The sequence below is a fragment of the Chiloscyllium plagiosum genome, unplaced genomic scaffold (genome assembly GCF_037043375.1).
Source record: "Chiloscyllium plagiosum isolate Xiang-an unplaced genomic scaffold, Cpla_swu_hap1 HiC_scaffold_48, whole genome shotgun sequence".
In the NCBI taxonomy this organism is placed as follows: domain Eukaryota; kingdom Metazoa; phylum Chordata; class Chondrichthyes; order Orectolobiformes; family Hemiscylliidae; genus Chiloscyllium; species Chiloscyllium plagiosum.
The window spans coordinates 45,897,167-45,918,265 of record NW_028270186.1 but is presented as its reverse complement, the minus strand read 5'-3'; the positions used below and the strand labels follow the sequence as shown (position 1 = coordinate 45,918,265).

At 48.3% G+C, this 21,099-nt stretch overlaps 1 protein-coding gene across 1 annotated transcript; it reads right to left on the bottom strand.

The window, feature by feature from the left end:
* Positions 1-339: 339 nt before the first annotated feature.
* On the bottom strand, positions 340-1,432 carry LOC148135903 (neuropeptides capa receptor-like). The gene has a single exon (XM_087984435.1). The coding sequence runs from the start codon at positions 1,430-1,432 to the stop codon at positions 497-499; it is 936 nt and encodes a 311-aa protein (XP_087840561.1). The 3' UTR covers positions 340-496.
* Positions 1,433-21,099: the final 19,667 nt, after the last annotated feature.

Below are 21,099 nucleotides of genomic sequence, written 5' to 3'. Positions count from 1 at the left end.
AGGGAGAGGAGGTGAGAGAGAGACACAGTGTGCAGAAAGAGAGAGAGAGGGAGAGAATTGAGGAGGAAGAGTCGGGGAGAGGAAATGGGGAGGCCAGGTTGGAGTAGGGGGGTGTCAGAGGGAGTTAAACCCAGCATCTGAGCTCAGGGCCCGGTGCCCTCCCCTTCCCTGAGGACCAAGACTTGGGGCTGAGTCTGTCTCTCACCAGCTCAGTTTCTCCAACAGAAAGACACACAACAACATCGGTCACTCTGCTGCTCGGCACGCTTTAATCAACATTTTTATTGGTTACAAATGGAAGTGATGGATACAGTCAGTGGGATGGTGCCTTTTCTCACTGGCCCCTGAGTTGTGAGAAACATTGAAATGTGTCCCTGTAACCCCCCTGTGGGATAAGGATGGACAAACCAGCGCTACCCTCAGTCTGTTACCATAGCGACAGGCTGCTCCATCGCTGAAACACTGAACTGAAATGAGAAAATCCCGGATGGATTGATTAATGCGGGAATTTGATGGATGGATGGATCTGGGTGAAGGGATATTTCAGCACATTCTTCAGCTGCTGCCTGAACTTAGTCTGGGTCACGGCATAAATCGCGGTGTTTGTGCAGCAACTGAGGAGCTGCAGCATGAAGCCCAATTCCTTCACAAAGGGATGGAGATACACAGACCGATACCCAAACACCCACATCCGTCTCCATATAGAAAACAGCATTAACGTTGACCATAACAGGATGAAATTGGCCGAGATCACAAACAGTAAAATGATGGATTTTTTTCGGTTTCTCATTTCACTGTCAGACTGAGCGTCCCCATTGGTGTGAACGCGGAGTCTCCTGCGGGCTCTGCTGGTCACTACAATGTGTCTGACGGTGAGAACATTGAGCAGCAGAATCAGGAGAAATGGGACACACGGGGTTAGAATGTGGTGGAGGAACTCGATTGTGACCCAGACACTGGAGACTATAACAGCGGCTGTTACATCACAAAACCAGGGATTGTTCTCCAGCCAATACTGAGTCGTAAACATAAAATACCGGGAAATGTTCTTTAAACAGCTCAGCACAGTCACTGCTCCCAGAACCACAGCCGCCGTTTTCTCACTGCAATATTTACTTTTCAGCTTCTGGCAACAAATGGCCACAAACCGATCAAAGGTGAAAGTGACGGTGAACCAGACAGAGCAGTCAGTGGCTGCATAAAGCAGGACGGCGTGGATATTACACACGGGGACGGAGTACACCAGGAAATAAAACTGTTCCCAATAAACAATGGGAATGTGTCTCAGGATCAGGTCGAGGATAATGACCAGGAGATCCGCCGCTGCCATGGCCCCCAGGTAACGTCTGACACATGGAGACAATCCACAATCTTTATAAAGCAGGACGTAGATGGTCACTACGTTAACTGTGAGGAAGGAAAACAAACCCATTATCCATCAGCCTGGAGGCAAAGGGACCAATTTGATCGGGGAACCAGTGAGATTTTCAAATGTGTCCCTGTATTCAGGGATTTATTAAAATAATTGGAGCTGGAATAACAAATGGGAACGTCTGAATTCCTGACAAAAATGGCAGTTACAGAATGTGAGGGACAGAACGTTCCAGGGAGTGTCAGATATAGAATGTTGGGGACAGAACGTTCCAGGGAATGTCAGTTATAGAATGTCGGGGACAGAATGTTCCGGGGAATGTCAGTTATAGAATGTCGGGGACAGAACGTTCCGGAGAATGTCAGTTATAGAATGTCGGGGACAGAACGTTCCAGGGAATGTCAGTGAGAGAATGTCGGGGACAGAACGTTCTGGGGAATGTCAGTTATACAATGTCGGGGACAGAACGTTCCGGGGCGTGTCAGATATAGAATGTTGGGGACAGAACGTTCCGGGGAATGTCAGTTATAGAATGTCGGGGACAGAACGTTCCGGGGAGTGTCAGATATAGAATGTTGGGGACAGAACGTTCCGGGGAATGTCAGTTATAGAATGTCGGGGACAGAACGTTCCGGGGAATGTCAGTTATAGAATGTCGGGGACAGAACGTTCCGGAGAATGTCAGTTATAGAATTTCGGGGACAGAACGTTGCGGGGAGTGTCAGATACAGAATGTTGGGGACAGAACGTTCCAGGGAATGTCAGTTATAGAATGTCGGGGACAGAAAGTTCCGGGGAATGTCAGTTATAGAATGTTGGGGACAGAACGTTCCGGGGAGTGTCAGTTATAGAATGTCGGGGACAGAACATTCCGGGGAATGTCAGTTATAGAATGTCGGGGACAGAACGTTCCGGAGAATGTCAGTTATAGAATGTCGGGGGCAGAACGTTCCGGGGAATGTCAGTTATAGAATGTTGGGGACAGAACTTTCCGGGCAATGCCAGTTATAGAAAGTCGGGGACAGAACGTTCCGGGGAATGTCAGTTATAGAATGTCGGGAACAGAACGTTCCGGGGAGTGTCAGATATAGAATGTTGGGGACAGAACGATCCGGGGAATATCAGATATAGAATGTCGGGGGCAGAACGTTCCGGGGAATGTCAGTTATAGAATGTCGGGGACAGAACGTTCCGGGGAATGTCAGTTATAGAATGTCGGGGACAGAACGTTCGGGGGAGTGTCAGATATACAATGTTGGGGACAGAACGTTCCGGGGAATGTCAGTTATAGAATGTCGGGGGCAGAACGTTCCGGGGAATGTCAGTTATAGAATGTTGGGGACAGAACTTTCCGGGCAATGCCAGTTATAGAAAGTCGGGGACAGAACGTTCCGGGGAATGTCAGTTATAGAATGTCGGGGACAGAACGTTCCGGGGAATGTCAGTTATAGAATATCGGGGACAGAACGTTCCGGGGAATGTCAGTTATAGAATATCGGGGACAGTACGTTCCGGGGAATGACAGTTATAGAATGTCCGGGAGAGAACGTTCCGGGAAATGTCAGTTACAGAATGTTGGGGACAGAACGTTCCGGGGAGTGTCAGTTATAGAATGTCGGGTACAGAACGTTCCAGGGAGTGTCAGATATAGAATGTTGGGGACAGAACGTACCGGGGAATGGCAGTTATAGAATGTCGGGGACAGAACGTTCCGGGGAATGTCAGTTATAGAATGTCAGGGACAGAACGTTCCAGGGAGTGTCCGTTATAGAATGTCACGGATAGCACGTTCCGTGGAATGTCAGTTATAGAATGTCGGGGACAGAACGTTCCGGGGAGTGTCAGAGATAGAATGTTGGGGACAGACGTTCCGGGGAATGTCAGTTATAGAATGTTGGGGACAGAACGTTCCGGGGAGTGTCAGTTATAGAATGTCGGGGACAGAACGTTCCGGGGAATGTCAGTTTTAGAATGTCAGGGACAGAACGTTCCGGGGAATGTCAGTTATAGAATGTTGGGACAGAACGTTCCGGGGAATAACAGTTATAGAATGTCAGGGACAGAACGTTCCGGGGAATGTCAGTTATAGAATGTCGGGGACAGAACTTTCCGGGGAATGTCAGTTATAGAATGTCAGGGACAGAACGTTCCGGGGAGTGTCAGTTATAGAATGTCGGTGACAGAACGTTCCGGGGAGTGTCAGATTTCGAATGTTGGGGACAGAACGTTCCGGGGAATGGCAGTTATAGAATGTCGGGGACAGAACGTGCCGGGAATGGCAGTTATAGAAAGTCGGAGACAGAGCGTTCCGGGGAATGTCAGTTATAGAATGTTGGGGACAGAACGTTCCGGGGAATGTCAGTTATAGAATGTCGGGGACAGAACGTTCCGGAGAATGTCAGTTATAGAATGTCGGGGACAGAACGTTCCGGGGAGTGTCAGATACAGAATGTTGGGGACAGAACGTTCCAGGGAATGTCAGTGAGAGAATGTCGGGGACAGAACGTTCTGGGGAATGTCAGTTATAGTATATCGGGGACAGAACGTTCCGGGGAGTGTCAGATATAGAATGTTGGGGACAGAACGTTCCAGCGAATGTCAGTTATAGAATGTCGGGGACAGAACGTTCCGGGGAATGTCAGTTATAGAATGTTGGGGACAGAACGTTCCGGGGAGTATCAGTTATAGAATGTCGGGGACAGAACATTCCGGGGAATGTCAGTTATAGAATGTCGGGGACATAACGTTCCGGAGAATGTCAGTTATAGAATGTCGGGGACAGAACGTTCCGGGGAGTGTCAGATACAGAATGTTGGGGACAGAACGTTCCAGGGAATGTCAGTTATAGAATGTCGGGGGCAGAACGTTCCGGGGAATGTCAGTTATAGAATGTTGTGGAGGGAACGTTCCGGGGAATGTCAGTCATAGAATGTCGGGGGCAGAACGTTCCGGGGAATGTCAGTTATAGAATGTCGGGAACAGAACGTTCCGGGGAGTGTCAGATATAGAATGTTGGGGACAGAACGTTCCGGGGAATATCAGATATAGAATGTCGGGGGCAGAACGTTCCGGGGAATGTCAGTTATAGAATGTTGGGGACAGAACGTTCCGGGGAATGTCAGTTATAGAATGTCGGGGACAGAACGTTCGGGGGAGTGTCAGATATACAATGTTGGGGACAGAACGTTCCGGGGAATGTCAGTTATAGAATGTCGGGAACAGAACGTTCCGGGGAGTGTCAGATATAGAATGTTGGGGACAGAACGTTCCGGGGAATATCAGATATAGAATGTCGGGGGCAGAACGTTCCGGGGAATGTCAGTTATAGAATGTCGGGGACAGAACGTTCCGGGGAATGTCAGTTATAGAATGTCGGGGACAGAACGTTCGGGGGAGTGTCAGATATACAATGTTGGGGACAGAACGTTCCGGGGAATGTCAGTTATAGAATGTCGGGGGCAGAACGTTCCGGGGAATGTCAGTTATAGAATGTCGGGGACAGAACGTTCCGGGGAATGTCAGTTATAGAATATCGGGGACAGAACGTTTCGGGGAGTGTCAGTTATAGAATGTCGGGGACAGAACGTTCCGGGGAATGTCAGTTATCGAATGTCGGGGACAGAACGTTCCGGGGAATGTCAGTTATAGAATATCGGGGTCAGAACGTTCCGGGGAATGTCAGTTATAGAATGTCGGGGACAGTACGTTCCGGGGAATGACAGTTATAGAATGTCCGGGACAGAACGTTCTGGGGAATGTCAGTTATAGAATGTCGGGGACAGAACGTTCCGGTGAATGACAGTTATAGAATGTCGGGGACAGAACGTTCCGGGGAATGTCAGTTATAGAATGTTGGGGACAGAACGTTCCGGGGAATGTCAGTTATAGAATGTCAGGGACAGAACGTTCCGGGGAATGTCAGTTATAGAATGTTGGGGACAGAACTTTCCGAATAGAGTCAGTTATAGAATGTCTGGGACAGAACGTTCCGGGGAATGTCAGTTATAGAATGTTGGGGACAGAACGTTCCGGGGAGTGTCAGTTATAGAATGTTGGGGACAGAACGTTCCCGGGTGTGTCAGTTATAGAATGTCAGGGACAGAACGTTCCGGGGAATGTCAGTTATAGAATGTTGGGGACAGAATGTTCCGGGGAATGTCAGTTATAGAATGTCAGGGATAGCACGTTCCGGGGAATGACAGTTATAGAATGTCAGGGATAGCACGTTCCGGGGAATGTCAGTTATAGAATGTCGGGGACAGAACGTTCTGGGGAATGTCAGGTATAGAATGTTGGGGACAGAACATTCCGGGGAATGTCAGATATAGAATGTCAGGGACAGAACATTCCGGGGAGTGTCAGTTATAGAATGTCGGGGACCGAACGTTCCGGAGAATGTCAGTTATAGAATGTTGGGGACAGAATGTTCTGGGGAATGTCACTTATAGAATGTTGGGGACAGACGTTCCGGGGAATGTCAGTTATAGAATGTTGGGGACAGAACGTTCCGGGGAGTGCCAGTTATAGAATGTCGGGGACAGAACGGTCCGGGGAATGTCAGTTTTAGAATGTCAGGGACAGAACGTTCCGGGGAATGTCAGTTATAGAATGTTGGGACAGAACGTTCCGGGGAATAACAGTTATACAATGTCAGGGACAGAACGTTCCGGGGAATGTCAGTTATAGAATGTCGGGGACAGAACTTTCCGGGGAATGTCAGTTATAGAATGTCAGGGACAGAACGTTCCGGGGAATGGCAGTTATAGAATGTCGGGGACAGAACGTGCCGGGAATGGCAGTTATAGAAAGTCGGAGACAGAACGTTCCGGGGAATGTCAGTTATAGAATGTTGGGGACAGAACGTTCCGGGGAATGTCAGTTATAGAATGTTGGGGACAGAACTTTCCGGGGAATGACAAATACTGAATGTTGGGGACAGAACGTTCCGGGGACTGTCAGTTATAGAATGTGAGGGACAGACCGTTCCCCGGAATGTCAGGTATAGAATGTCGGGGACAGAACGTTCCGGGGAATGTCAGTTATAGAATGTCGCGACAGAACGTTCCGGGGAATGACAGTTATAGAATGTCAGGAACAGAACGTTCCGGGCAATGTCAGTTATAGAATGTCGGGGACAGAACGTTCCGGGGAATGTCAGTTATAGAATGTGGGGGACAGAAGGTTCCGGGGAATGTCAGATATAGAATGTCGCGACAGAACGTACCGGGGAATGACAGTTATAGAATGTTAGGGACAGAAAGTTCCGGGGAATGTCAGTTATAGTATGTCGGGGACAGAACGTTCCGGGGAATGTCAGTTATAGAATGTCAGGGACAGAACTTTCCGGGGAATGACAGTTACTAAATGTTGGGGACAGAACGTTCCGGGGACTGTCAGTTATAGAATGTGATGGACAGACCGTTCCCCGGAATGTCAGGTATAGAATGTCGGGGACAGAACGTTCCGGGGAATGTGAGTTATAGAATGTCGGGGACAGAACGTTCCGGGGAATGACAGTTATAGAATATCAGGGACAGAACGTTCCGGGGAATGTCAGTTATAGAATGTCGGGGACAGAACGTTCCGGGGAATGACAGTTATAGAATGTCAGGAACAGAACGTTCCGGGGAATGTCAGTTATAGAATTTCGGGGACAGAACGTTCCGGAGAATGTCAGTTATAGAATGTTAGGGACAGAACGTTCCGGGGAGTGACAGTTATAGAATTTCGGGGACAGAACGTTCCGGGGAATGTCAGTTATAGAATGTCAGGAACAGAACGTTCCGGGGAATGTCAGTTATAGAATGTCGGGGACAGAACGTTCCGGGGAATGTCAGTTATAGAATGTCAGGAACAGAACGTTCCGGGGAATGTCAGTTATAGAATGTCGGGGACAGAACGTTCCGGGGAATGTCAGATATAGAATGTCGGGGACAGAACGTTCCGGGATGTGTCAGTTATAGAATGTCAGGGGGATAGAACGTTCCAGGGAATGACAGTTATAGAATGTTGGGGACAGAACATTCCGGGGAATGTCAGATATAGAAAGTTGGGGACAGAACGTTCCGGGGAGTGTCAGTTATAGAATGTTGGGGACAGAACGTTCTGGGGAATGTCAGTTATGCAATGTCAGGGACAGAATGTTCCGGGGAATGGCATTTATAGAATGTTGGCACAGAACGTTCCGGGGAATAACAGTTATAGAATGTCAGGGACAGAACGTTCCGGGGAATGTCAGTTATAGACTGTCGTGGACAGAACATTCCGGGGAATGTCAGTTATAGAATGTCAGGGACAGAACGTTCCGGGGAGGGTCAGATATAGAATGTTGGGGACAGAACGTTACGGGGAATGGCAGTTAGAGAATGTCGGGCACAGAACGTACCGGGGAATGGCAGTTATAGAAAGTCGGGGACAGAACGTTCCGGGGATTGTCAGTTATAGAATGTTGGGGACAAAACGTTCCGGGGAATGACAGGTATAAAAGTTCGGGAACAGAACGTTCCAGGGAATGTCAGTTATAGAAAGTCGGGGACAGAACGTTCCGGGGAATGACAGTTATAGAATTTCGAAGACAGAACGTTCCGGGGAATGTCAGTTATAGAATGTCGGGGACAGAACGTTTTTGGGGAATGACAGTTATAGAATGTCAGTGACAGAACGTTCCGGGGAATGTCAGTTATAGAATGTCGGGGACAGAACGTTCCGGGGAATGTCAGTTATAGAATGTCAGGAACAGAACTTTCCGGGGAATGTCAGTTATAGAATGTCGGGGACAGAACGTTTTTGGGGAATGACAGTTATAGAATGTCAGGGACAGAACGTTCCGGGGAATGTCAGTTATAGAATGTCGGGGACAGAACGTTCCGGGGAATGTCAGTTATAGAATGTCAGGGACAGAACGTTCCGGGGAATGTCAGTTATAGAATGTCGGGGACAGAACGTACCGGGGAATGGCAGTTATAGGAAGTCGGGGGCAGAACGTTCCGGGGAATGTCAGTTATAGAATGTTGGGGACAGAACTTTCCGGGGAGTGTCAGTTATAGAATGTTGGGGACAGAACGTTCCAGGGAATGTCAGTTATAGAATGTCAGGGACAGAACGTTCCGGGGAATGTCAGTTATAGAATGTCTGGGACAGAACGTTCCGGGGAGTGTCAGTTGTAGAATGTCGGGGACAGAACTTTCCGGGGAATGTCAGTTATAGAATGTCAGGGACAGGACGTTCCGGGGAGTGTCAGTTATAGAATGTCGGGGACAGAACTTTCCGGGGAGTGTCAGTTATGCAATGTCGGGGACAGAACGTTCCGGGGAAAGTCAGTTATAGAATGTCAGGGACAGAACGTTCCGGGGAATAACAGTTATAGAATGTCAGGGACAGAACGTTCCGGGGAATGTCAGTTATAGACTGTCGTGGACAGAACATTCCGGGGAATGTCAGTTATAGAATGTCAGGGACAGAACGTTCCGGGGAGGGTCAGATATAGAATGTTGGGGACAGAACGTTACGGGGAATGGCAGTTAGAGAATGTCGGGCACAGAACGTACGGGGAATGGCAGTTATAGAAAGTCGGGGACAGAACGTTCCGGGGATTGTCAGTTATAGAATGTTGGGGACAGAACGTTCCGGGGAATGACAGGTATAAAAGTTCGGGAACAGAACGTTCCAGGGAATGTCAGTTATAGAAAGTCGGGGACAGAACGTTCCGGGGAATGACAGTTATAGAATTTCGAAGACAGAACGTTCCGGGGAATGTCAGTTATAGAATGTCGGGGACAGAACGTTTTTGGGGAATGACAGTTATAGAATGTCAGTGACAGAACGTTCCGGGGAATGTCAGTTATAGAATGTCGGGGACAGAACGTTCCGGGGAATGTCAGTTATAGAATGTCAGGAACAGAACTTTCCGGGGAATGTCAGTTATAGAATGTCGGGGACAGAACGTTTTTGGGGAATGACAGTTATAGAATGTCAGGGACAGAACGTTCCGGGGAATGTCAGTTATAGAATGTCGGGGACAGAACGTTCCGGGGAATGTCAGTTATAGAATGTCAGGGACAGAACGTTCCGGGGAATGTCAGTTATAGAATGTCGGGGACAGAACTTTCCGGGGAGTGTCAGTTATAGAATGTTGGGGACAGAACGTTCCAGGGAATGTCAGTTATAGAATGTCAGGGACAGAACGTTCCGGGGAATGTCAGTTATAGAATGTCTGGGACAGAACGTTCCGGGGAGTGTCAGTTGTAGAATGTCGGGGACAGAACTTTCCGGGGAATGTCAGTTATAGAATGTCAGGGACAGGACGTTCCGGGGAGTGTCAGTTATAGAATGTCGGGGACAGAACTTTCCGGGGAGTGTCAGTTATGCAATGTCGGGGACAGAACGTTCCGGGGAAAGTCAGTTATAGAATGTCAGGGACAGAACGTTCCGGGGAATCACAGTTATAGAATGTCAGGGACAGAACGTTCCGGGGAATGTCAGTTACAGAATGTCAGGGACAGAACGTTCCGGGGAGTGTCAGTTATAGAATGTCAGGGACAGAACGTTCCGGGGAGGGTCAGATATAGAATGTTGGGGACCGAACGTTCCGTGGAATGGCAGTTATAGAATGTCGGGGACAGAACGTACCGGGGAATGGCAGTTATAGAAAGTCGGGGACAGAACGTTCCGGGGAATGTCAGTTATAGAATGTTGGGGACAGAACGTTACGGGGAATGGCAGTTATAGAATGTCGGGGACAGAAAGTACCGGGAATGGCAGTTATAGAAAGTTGGGGACAGAACGTTCCGGGGAATGTCAGTTATAGAATGTTGGGGACAGAACGTTCCGGGGAATGACAGTAATAGAATGTCGGGGACAGAACGTTCCGGGGAATGTCAGTTATAGAATGTCGGGGTCAGAACGTTCCGGAGAATGTCAGTTATAGAATGTTGGGGACAGAACTTTCCGGGGAATGACAGTTACTAAATGTTGGGGACAGAACGTTCCGGGGACTGTCAGTTATAGAAGGTGATGGACAGACCGTTCCCCGGAATGTCAGGTATAGAATGTCGGGGACAGAACGTTCCGGGGAATGTGAGTTATAGAATGTCGGGGACAGAACGTTCCGGGGAATGACAGTTATAGAATATCAGGAACAGAACGTTCCGGGGAGTGACAGTTATAGAATTTCGGGGACAGAACGTTCCGGGGAATGTCAGTTATAGAATGTCAGGAACAGAACGTTCCGGGGAATGTCAGTTATAGAATGTCGGGGACAGAACGTTCCGGGGAATGTCAGTTATAGAATGTCAGGAACAGAACGTTCCAGGGAATGTCAGTTATAGAATGTCGGGGACAGAACGTTCCGGGGAATGTCAGATATAGAATTTCAGGGACAGAACGTTCCGGGATGTGTCAGTTATAGAATGTCAGGGGGATAGAACGTTCCAGGGAATGACAGTTATAGAATGTTGGGGACAGAACATTCCGGGGAATGTCAGATATACAATGTTGGGGACAGAACGTTCCGGGGAATGTCAGTTATAGAAAGTTGGGGACAGAACGTTCCGGGGAGTGTCAGTTATAGAATGTTGGGGACAGAACGTTCCGGGGAATGTCAGTTATAGACTGTCGTGGACAGAACATTCCGGGGAATGTCAGTTATAGAATGTCAGGGAAAGAACGTTCCGGGGAGTGTCAGTTATAGAATGTCAGGGACAGAACGTTCCGGGGAGGGTCAGATATAGAATGTTGGGGACAGAACGTTACGGGGAATGGCAGTTAGAGAATGTCGGGCACAGAACGTACCGGGGAATGGCAGTTATAGAAAGTCGGGGACAGAACGTTCCGGGGATTGTCAGTTATAGAATGTTGGGGACAGAACGTTCCGGGGAATGACAGGTATAAAAGTTCGGGAACAGAACGTTCCAGGGAATGTCAGTTATAGAATGTCGGGGACAGAACGTTCCGGGGAATGACAGTTATAGAATTTCGGGGACAGAACGTTCCGGGGAATGTCAGTTATAGAATGTCGGGGACAGAACGTTTTTGGGGAATGACAGTTATAGAATGTCAGGGACAGAACGTTCCGTGGAATGTCAGTTATAGAATGTCGGGGACAGAACGTTCCGGGGAATGTCAGTTATAGAATGTCAGGAACAGAACTTTCCGGGGAATGTCAGTTATAGAATGTCGGGGACAGAACGTTTTTGGGGAATGACAGTTATAGAATGTCAGGGACAGAAAGTTCCGGGGAATGTCAGTTATAGAATGTCGGGGACAGAACGTTCCGGGGAATGTCAGTTATAGAATGTCAGGGACAGAACGTTCCGGGGAATGTCAGTTATAGAATGTCGGGGACAGAACGTGCCGGGGAATGGCAGTTATAGAAAGTCGGGGGCAGAACGTTCCGGGGAATGTCAGTTATAGAATGTTGGGGACAGAACTTTCCGGGGAGTGTCAGTTATAGAATGTTGGGGACAGAACGTTCCAGGGAATGTCAGTTATAGAATGTCAGGGACAGAACGTTCCGGGGAATGTCAGTTATAGAATGTCAGGGACAGAACGTTCCGGGGAATGTCAGTTATAGAATGTCTGGGACAGAACGTTCCGGGGAGTGTCAGTTGTAGAATGTCGGGGACAGAACTTTCCGGGGAATGTCAGTTATAGAATGTCAGGGACAGGACGTTCCGGGGAGTGTCAGTTATAGAATGTCGGGGACAGAACTTTCCGGGGAGTGTCAGTTATGCAATGTCGGGGACAGAACGTTCCGGGGAAAGTCAGTTATAGAATGTCAGGGACAGAACGTTCCGGGGAATCACAGTTATAGAATGTCAGGGACAGAACGTTCCGGGGAATGTCAGTTACAGAATGTCAGGGACAGAACGTTCCGGGGAGTGTCAGTTATAGAATGTCAGGGACAGAACGTTCCGGGGAGGGTCAGATATAGAATGTTGGGGACCGAACGTTCCGTGGAATGGCAGTTATAGAATGTCGGGGACAGAACGTACCGGGGAATGGCAGTTATAGAAAGTCGGGGACAGAACGTTCCGGGGAATGTCAGTTATAGAATGTTGGGGACAGAACGTTACGGGGAATGGCAGTTATAGAATGTCGGGGACAGAAAGTACCGGGAATGGCAGTTATAGAAAGTTGGGGACAGAACGTTCCGGGGAATGTCAGTTATAGAATGTTGGGGACAGAACGTTCCGGGGAATGACAGTAATAGAATGTCGGGGACAGAACGTTCCGGGGAATGTCAGTTATAGAATGTCGGGGTCAGAACGTTCCGGAGAATGTCAGTTATAGAATGTTGGGGACAGAACTTTCCGGGGAATGACAGTTACTAAATGTTGGGGACAGAACGTTCCGGGGACTGTCAGTTATAGAAGGTGATGGACAGACCGTTCCCCGGAATGTCAGGTATAGAATGTCGGGGACAGAACGTTCCGGGGAATGTGAGTTATAGAATGTCGGGGACAGAACGTTCCGGGGAATGACAGTTATAGAATATCAGGAACAGAACGTTCCGGGGAGTGACAGTTATAGAATTTCGGGGACAGAACGTTCCGGGGAATGTCAGTTATAGAATGTCAGGAACAGAACGTTCCGGGGAATGTCAGTTATAGAATGTCGGGGACAGAACGTTCCGGGGAATGTCAGTTATAGAATGTCAGGAACAGAACGTTCCAGGGAATGTCAGTTATAGAATGTCGGGGACAGAACGTTCCGGGGAATGTCAGATATAGAATTTCAGGGACAGAACGTTCCGGGATGTGTCAGTTATAGAATGTCAGGGGGATAGAACGTTCCAGGGAATGACAGTTATAGAATGTTGGGGACAGAACATTCCGGGGAATGTCAGATATACAATGTTGGGGACAGAACGTTCCGGGGAATGTCAGTTATAGAAAGTTGGGGACAGAACGTTCCGGGGAGTGTCAGTTATAGAATGTTGGGGACAGAACGTTCCGGGGAATGTCAGTTATAGACTGTCGTGGACAGAACATTCCGGGGAATGTCAGTTATAGAATGTCAGGGAAAGAACGTTCCGGGGAGTGTCAGTTATAGAATGTCAGGGACAGAACGTTCCGGGGAGGGTCAGATATAGAATGTTGGGGACAGAACGTACCGGGGAATGGCAGTTATAGAAAGTCGGGGACAGAACGTTCCGGGGATTGTCAGTTATAGAATGTTGGGGACAGAACGTTCCGGGGAATGACAGGTATAAAAGTTCGGGAACAGAACGTTCCAGGGAATGTCAGTTATAGAATGTCGGGGACAGAACGTTCCGGGGAATGACAGTTATAGAATTTCGGGGACAGAACGTTCCGGGGAATGTCAGTTATAGAATGTCGGGGACAGAACGTTTTTGGGGAATGACAGTTATAGAATGTCAGGGACAGAACGTTCCGTGGAATGTCAGTTATAGAATGTCGGGGACAGAACGTTCCGGGGAATGTCAGTTATAGAATGTCAGGAACAGAACTTTCCGGGGAATGTCAGTTATAGAATGTCGGGGACAGAACGTTTTTGGGGAATGACAGTTATAGAATGTCAGGGACAGAAAGTTCCGGGGAATGTCAGTTATAGAATGTCGGGGACAGAACGTTCCGGGGAATGTCAGTTATAGAATGTCAGGGACAGAACGTTCCGGGGAATGTCAGTTATAGAATGTCGGGGACAGAACGTGCCGGGGAATGGCAGTTATAGAAAGTCGGGGGCAGAACGTTCCGGGGAATGTCAGTTATAGAATGTTGGGGACAGAACTTTCCGGGGAGTGTCAGTTATAGAATGTTGGGGACAGAACGTTCCAGGGAATGTCAGTTATAGAATGTCAGGGACAGAACGTTCCGGGGAATGTCAGTTATAGAATGTTGGGACAGATCGTTCCGGGGAATAACAGTTATACAATGTCAGGGACTGAACGTTCCGGGGAATGCCAGTTATAGAATGTCGGGGACTGAACTTTCCGGGGAATGTCAGTTATAGAATGTCTGGGACAGAACGTTCCGGGGAGTGTCAGTTGTAGAATGTCGGGGACAGAACTTTCCGGGGAATGTCAGTTATAGAATGTCAGGGACAGGACGTTCCGGGGAGTGTCAGTTATAGAATGTCGGGGACAGAACTTTCCGGGGAGTGTCAGTTATGCAATGTCAGGGACAGAACGTTCCGGGGAATGTCAGTTATAGAATGTCAGGGACAGAACGTTCCGGGGAATAACAGTTATAGAATGTCAGGGACAGAACGTTCCGGGGAATGTCAGTTACAGAATGTCAGGGACAGAACGTTCCGGGGAGTGTCAGTTATAGAATGTCAGGGACAGAACGTTCCGGGGAGGGTCAGATATAGAATGTTGGGGACAGAACGTTCCGTGGAATCGCAGTTATAGAATGTCGGGGACAGAACGTACCGGGGAATGGCAGTTATAGAAAGTCGGGGACAGAACGTTCCGGGGAATGTCAGTTATAGAATGTTGGGGACAGAACGTTACGGGGAATGGCAGTTATAGAATGTCGGGGACAGAAAGTACCGGGAATGGCAGTTATAGAAAGTTGGGGACAGAACGTTCCGGGGAATGTCAGTTATAGAATGTTGGGGACAGAACGTTCCGGGGAATGACAGTAATAGAATGTCGGGGACAGAACGTTCCGGGGAATGTCAGTTATAGAATGTCGGGGTCAGAACGTTCCGGAGAATGTCAGTTATAGAATGTTGGGGACAGAACTTTCCGGGGAATGACAGTTACTAAATGTTGGGGACAGAACGTTCCGGGGACTGTCAGTTATAGAATGTGATGGACAGACCGTTCCCCGGAATGTCAGTTATAGAATGTCGGGGACAGAACGTTCCGGGGAATGTGAGTTATAGAATGTCGGGGACAGAACGTTCCGGGGAATGACAGTTATAGAATATCAGGGACAGAACGTTCCGGGGAATGTCAGTTATAGAATGTCGGGGACAGAACGTTCCGGGGAATGACAGTTATAGAATGTCAGGAACAGAACGTTCCGGGGAATGTCAGTTATAGAATTTCGGGGACAGAACGTTCCGGAGAATGTCAGTTATAGAATGTTCGGGACAGAACGTTCCGGGGAGTGACAGTTATAGAATTTCGGGGACAGAACGTTCCGGGGAATGTCAGTTATAGAATGTCAGGAACAGAACGTTCCGGGGAATGTCAGTTATAGAATGTCGGGGACAGAACGTTCCGGGGAATGTCAGTTATAGAATGTCAGGAACAGAACGTTCCGGGGAATGTCAGTTATAGAATGTCGGGGACAGAACGTTCCGGGGAATGTCAGATATAGAATGTCAGGGACAGAACGTTCCGGGATGTGTCAGTTATAGAATGTCAGGGGGATAGAACGTTCCAGGGAATGACAGTTATAGAATGTTGGGGACAGAACATTCCGGGGAATGTCAGATATACAATGTTGGGGACAGAACGTTCCGGGGAATGTCAGTTATAGAAAGTTGGGGACAGAACGTTCCGGGGAGTGTCAGTTATAGAATGTTGGGGACAGAACGTTCTGGGGAATGTCAGTTATAGAATGTCGGGGACAGAACGTTCCGGGGAATGGCATTTATAGAATGTTGGCACAGAACGTTCCGGGGAATAACAGTTATAGAATGTCAGGGACAGAACGTTCCGGGGAATGTCAGTTATAGACTGTCGTGGACAGAACATTCCGGGGAATGTCAGTTATAGAATGTCAGGGACAGAACGTTCCGGGGAGTGTCAGTTATAGAATGTCAGGGACAGAACGTTCCGGGGAGGGTCAGATATAGAATGTTGGGGACAGAACGTTACGGGGAATGGCAGTTAGAGAATGTCGGGCACAGAACGTACCGGGGAATGGCAGTTATAGAAAGTCGGGGACAGAACGTTCCGGGGATTGTCAGTTATAGAATGTTGGGGACAGAACGTTCCGGGGAATGACAGGTATAAAAGTTCGGGAACAGAACGTTCCAGGGAATGTCAGTTATAGAATGTCGGGGACAGAACGTTCCGGGGAATGTCAGTTATAGAATGTCAGGAACAGAACTTTCCGGGGAATGTCAGTTATAGAATGTCGGGGACAGAACGTTTTTGGGGAATGACAGTTATAGAATGTCAGGGACAGAACGTTCCGGGGAATGTCAGTTATAGAATGTCGGGGACAGAACGTTCCGGGGAATGTCAGTTATAGAATGTCAGGGACAGAACGTTCCGGGGAATGTCAGTTATAGAATGTCGGGGACAGAACGTACCGGGGAATGGCAGTTATAGAAAGTCGGGGGCAGAACGTTCCGGGGAATGTCAGTTATAGAATGTTGGGGACAGAACTTTCCGGGGAGTGTCAGTTATAGAATGTTGGGGACAGAACGTTCCAGGGAATGTCAGTTATAGAATGTCAGGGACAGAACGTTCCGGGGAATGTCAGTTATAGAATGTTGGGACAGATCGTTCCGGGGAATAACAGTTATACAATGTCAGGGACTGAACGTTCCGGGGAATGTCAGTTATAGAATGTCGGGGACTGAACTTTCCGGGGAATGTCAGTTATAGAATGTCTGGGACAGAACGTTCCGGGGAGTGTCAGTTGTAGAATGTCGGGGACAGAACTTTCCGGGGAATGTCAGTTATAGAATGTCAGGGACAGGACGTTCCGGGGAGTGTCAGTTATAGAATGTCGGGGACAGAACTTTCCGGGGAGTGTCAGTTATGCAATGTCAGGGACAGAACGTTCCGGGGAATGTCAGTTATAGAATGTCAGGGACAGAACGTTCCGGGGAATAACAGTTATAGAATGTCAGGGACAGAACGTTCCGGGGAATGTCAGTTACAGAATGTCAGGGACAGAACGTTCCGGGGAGTGTCAGTTATAGAATGTCAGGGACAGAACGTTCCGGGGAGGGTCAGATATAGAATGTTGGGGACAGAACGTTCCGTGGAATCGCAGTTATAGAATGTCGGGGACAGAACGTACCGGGGAATGGCAGTTATAGAAAGTCGGGGACAGAACGTTCCGGGGAATGTCAGTTATAGAATGTTGGGGACAGAACGTTACGGGGAATGGCAGTTATAGAATGTCGGGGACAGAAAGTACCGGGAATGGCAGTTATAGAAAGTTGGGGACAGAACGTTCCGGGGAATGTCAGTTATAGAATGTTGGGGACAGAACGTTCCGGGGAATGACAGTAATAGAATGTCGGGGACAGAACGTTCCGGGGAATGTCAGTTATAGAATGTCGGGGTCAGAACGTTCCGGAGAATGTCAGTTATAGAATGTTGGGGACAGAACTTTCCGGGGAATGACAGTTACTAAATGTTGGGGACAGAACGTTCCGGGGACTGTCAGTTATAGAATGTGATGGACAGACCGTTCCCCGGAATGTCAGTTATAGAATGTCGGGGACAGAACGTTCCGGGGAATGTGAGTTATAGAATGTCGGGGACAGAACGTTCCGGGGAATGACAGTTATAGAATATCAGGGACAGAACGTTCCGGGGAATGTCAGTTATAGAATGTCGGGGACAGAACGTTCCGGGGAATGACAGTTATAGAATGTCAGGAACAGAACGTTCCGGGGAATGTCAGTTATAGAATTTCGGGGACAGAACGTTCCGGAGAATGTCAGTTATAGAATGTTCGGGACAGAACGTTCCGGGGAGTGACAGTTATAGAATTTCGGGGACAGAACGTTCCGGGGAATGTGAGTTATAGAATGTCGGGGACAGAACGTTCCGGGGAATGACAGTTATAGAATATCAGGGACAGAACGTTCCGGGGAATGTCAGTTATAGAATGTCGGGGACAGAACTTTCCGGGGAATGACAGTTATAGAATGTCAGGAACAGAACGTTCCGGGGAATGTCAGTTATAGAATGTCGGGGACAGAACGTTCCGGGGAATGTCAGTTATAGAATGTCAGGAACAGAACGTTCCGGGGAATGTCAGTTATAGAATGTCGGGGACAGAACGTTCCGGGGAATGTCAGATATAGAATGTCAGGGACAGAACGTTCCGGGATGTGTCAGTTATAGAATGTCAGGGGGATAGAACGTTCCAGGGAATGACAGTTATAGAATGTTGGGGACAGAACATTCCGGGGAATGTCAGATATACAATGTTGGGGACAGAACGTTCCGGGGAATGTCAGTTATAGAAAGTTGGGGACAGAACGTTCCGGGGAGTGTCAGTTATAGAATGTTGGGGACAGAACGTTCTGGGGAATGTCAGTTATAGAATGTCGGGGACAGAACGTTCCGGGGAATGGCATTTATAGAATGTTGGCACAGAACGTTCCGGGGAATAACAGTTATAGAATGTCAGGGACAGAACGTTCCGGGGAATGTCAGTTATAGACTGTCGTGGACAGAACATTCCGGGGAATGTCAGTTATAGAATGTCAGGGACAGAACGTTCCGGGGAGTGTCAGTTATAGAATGTCAGGGACAGAACGTTCCGGGGAGGGTCAGATATAGAATGTTGGGGACAGAACGTTACGGGGAATGGCAGTTAGAGAATGTCGGGCACAGAACGTACCGGGGAATGGCAGTTATAGAAAGTCGGGGACAGAACGTTCCGGGGATTGTCAGTTATAGAATGTTGGAGACAGAACGTTCCGGGGAATGACAGGTATAAAAGTTCGGGAACAGAACGTTCCAGGGAATGTCAGTTATAGAATGTCGGGGACAGAACGTTCCGGGGAATGTCAGTTATAGAATGTCAGGAACAGAACACTCCGGGGAATGTCAGTTATAGAATGTCGGGGACAGAACGTTTTTGGGGAATGACAGTTATAGAATGTCAGGGACAGAACGTTCCGGGGAATGTCAGTTATAGAATGTCGGGGACAGAACGTTCCGGGGAATGTCAGTTATAGAATGTCAGGGACAGAACGTTCCGGGGAATGTCAGTTATAGAATGTCGGGGACAGAACGTACCGGGGAATGGCAGTTATAGAAAGTCGGGGGCAGAACGTTCCGGGGAATGTCAGTTATAGAATGTTGGGGACAGAACTTTCCGGGGAGTGTCAGTTATAGAATGTTGGGGACAGAACGTTCCAGGGAATGTCAGTTATAGAATGTCAGGGACAGAACGTTCCGGGGAATGTCAGTTATAGAATGTTGGGACAGATCGTTCCGGGGAATAACAGTTATACAATGTCAGGGACTGAACGTTCCGGGGAATGTCAGTTATAGAATGTCGGGGACTGAACTTTCCGGGGAATGCCAGTTATAGAATGTCTGGGACAGAACGTTCCGGGGAGTGTCAGTTGTAGAATGTCGGGGACAGAACTTTCCGGGGAATGTCAGTTATAGAATGTCAGGGACAGGACGTTCCGGGGAGTGTCAGTTATAGAATGTCGGGGACAGAACTTTCCGGGGAGTGTCAGAGATAGAATGTTGGGGACAGAACGTTCCGGGGAATGTCAGTTATAGAATGTCGGGGACAGAACGTACCGGGGAATGGCAGTTATAGAAAGTCGGGGACAGAACGTTCCGGGGAATGTCAGTTATAGAATTTTGGTGACTGAACGTTCCGGGGAATGACAGTTATAGAATGTCAGGGACAGAACGTTTCGGGGAATGTCAGTTATAGAATGTCGGGGACAGAACTTTCCGGAGAATGTCAGTTATAGAATGTTGGGGACAGAACTTTCCGGGGAATGACAGTTACAGAATGTTGGGGACAGAACGTTCCGGGGAATGACAGTTTTCGAATGTTGGGGACAGAACGTTCCGGAGAATGTCAGGTATAAAAATTCGGGGACAGAACGTTCCGGGGAATGTCAGTTATAGAATGTCGGGGACAGAACGTTCCGGGGAATGACAATTATAGAATGTCGGGGACAGAACTTTCCGGGGAATGTCAGTTATAGAATTTTGGGGACAGAACGTTCCGATGAATGACAGTTATAGAATGTCAGGGACAGAACGTTCCGGGGAATGTCAGTTATAGAAAGTTGGGGACAGAACGTTCCGGGGAGTGTCAGTTATAGAATGTTGGGGACAGAACGTTCTGGGGAATGTCAGTTATGCAATGTCAGGGACAGAATGTTCCGGGGAATGGCATTTATAGAATGTTGGCACAGAACGTTCCGGGGAATAACAGTTATAGAATGTCAGGGACAGAACGTTCCGGGGAATGTCAGTTATAGACTGTCGTGGACAGAACATTCCGGGGAATGTCAGTTATAGAATGTCAGGGACAGAACGTTCCGGGGAGTGTCAGTTATAGAATGTCAGGGACAGAACGTTCCGGGGAGGGTCAGATATAGAATGTTGGGGACAGAACGTTACGGGGAATGGCAGTTAGAGAATGTCGGGCGCAGAACGTACCGGGGAATGGCAGTTATAGAAAGTCGGGGACAGAACGTTCCGGGGATTGCCAGTTATAGAATGTTGGGGACAGAACGTTCCGGGGAATGACAGGTATAAAAGTTCGGGAACAGAACGTTCCAGGGAATGTCAGTTATAGAATGTCGGGGACAGAACGTTCCGGGGAATGTCAGTTATAGAATTTCGGGGACAGAACGTTCCGGGGAATGTCAGTTATAGAATGTCGGGGACAGAACGTTTTTGGGGAATGACAGTTATAGAATGTCAGGGACAGAACGTTCCGGGGAATGTCAGTTATAGAATGTCGGGGACAGAACGTTCCGGGGAATGTCAGTTATAGAATGTCAGGAACAGAACTTTCCGGGGAATGTCAGTTATAGAATGTCGGGGACAGAACGTTTTTGGGGAATGACAG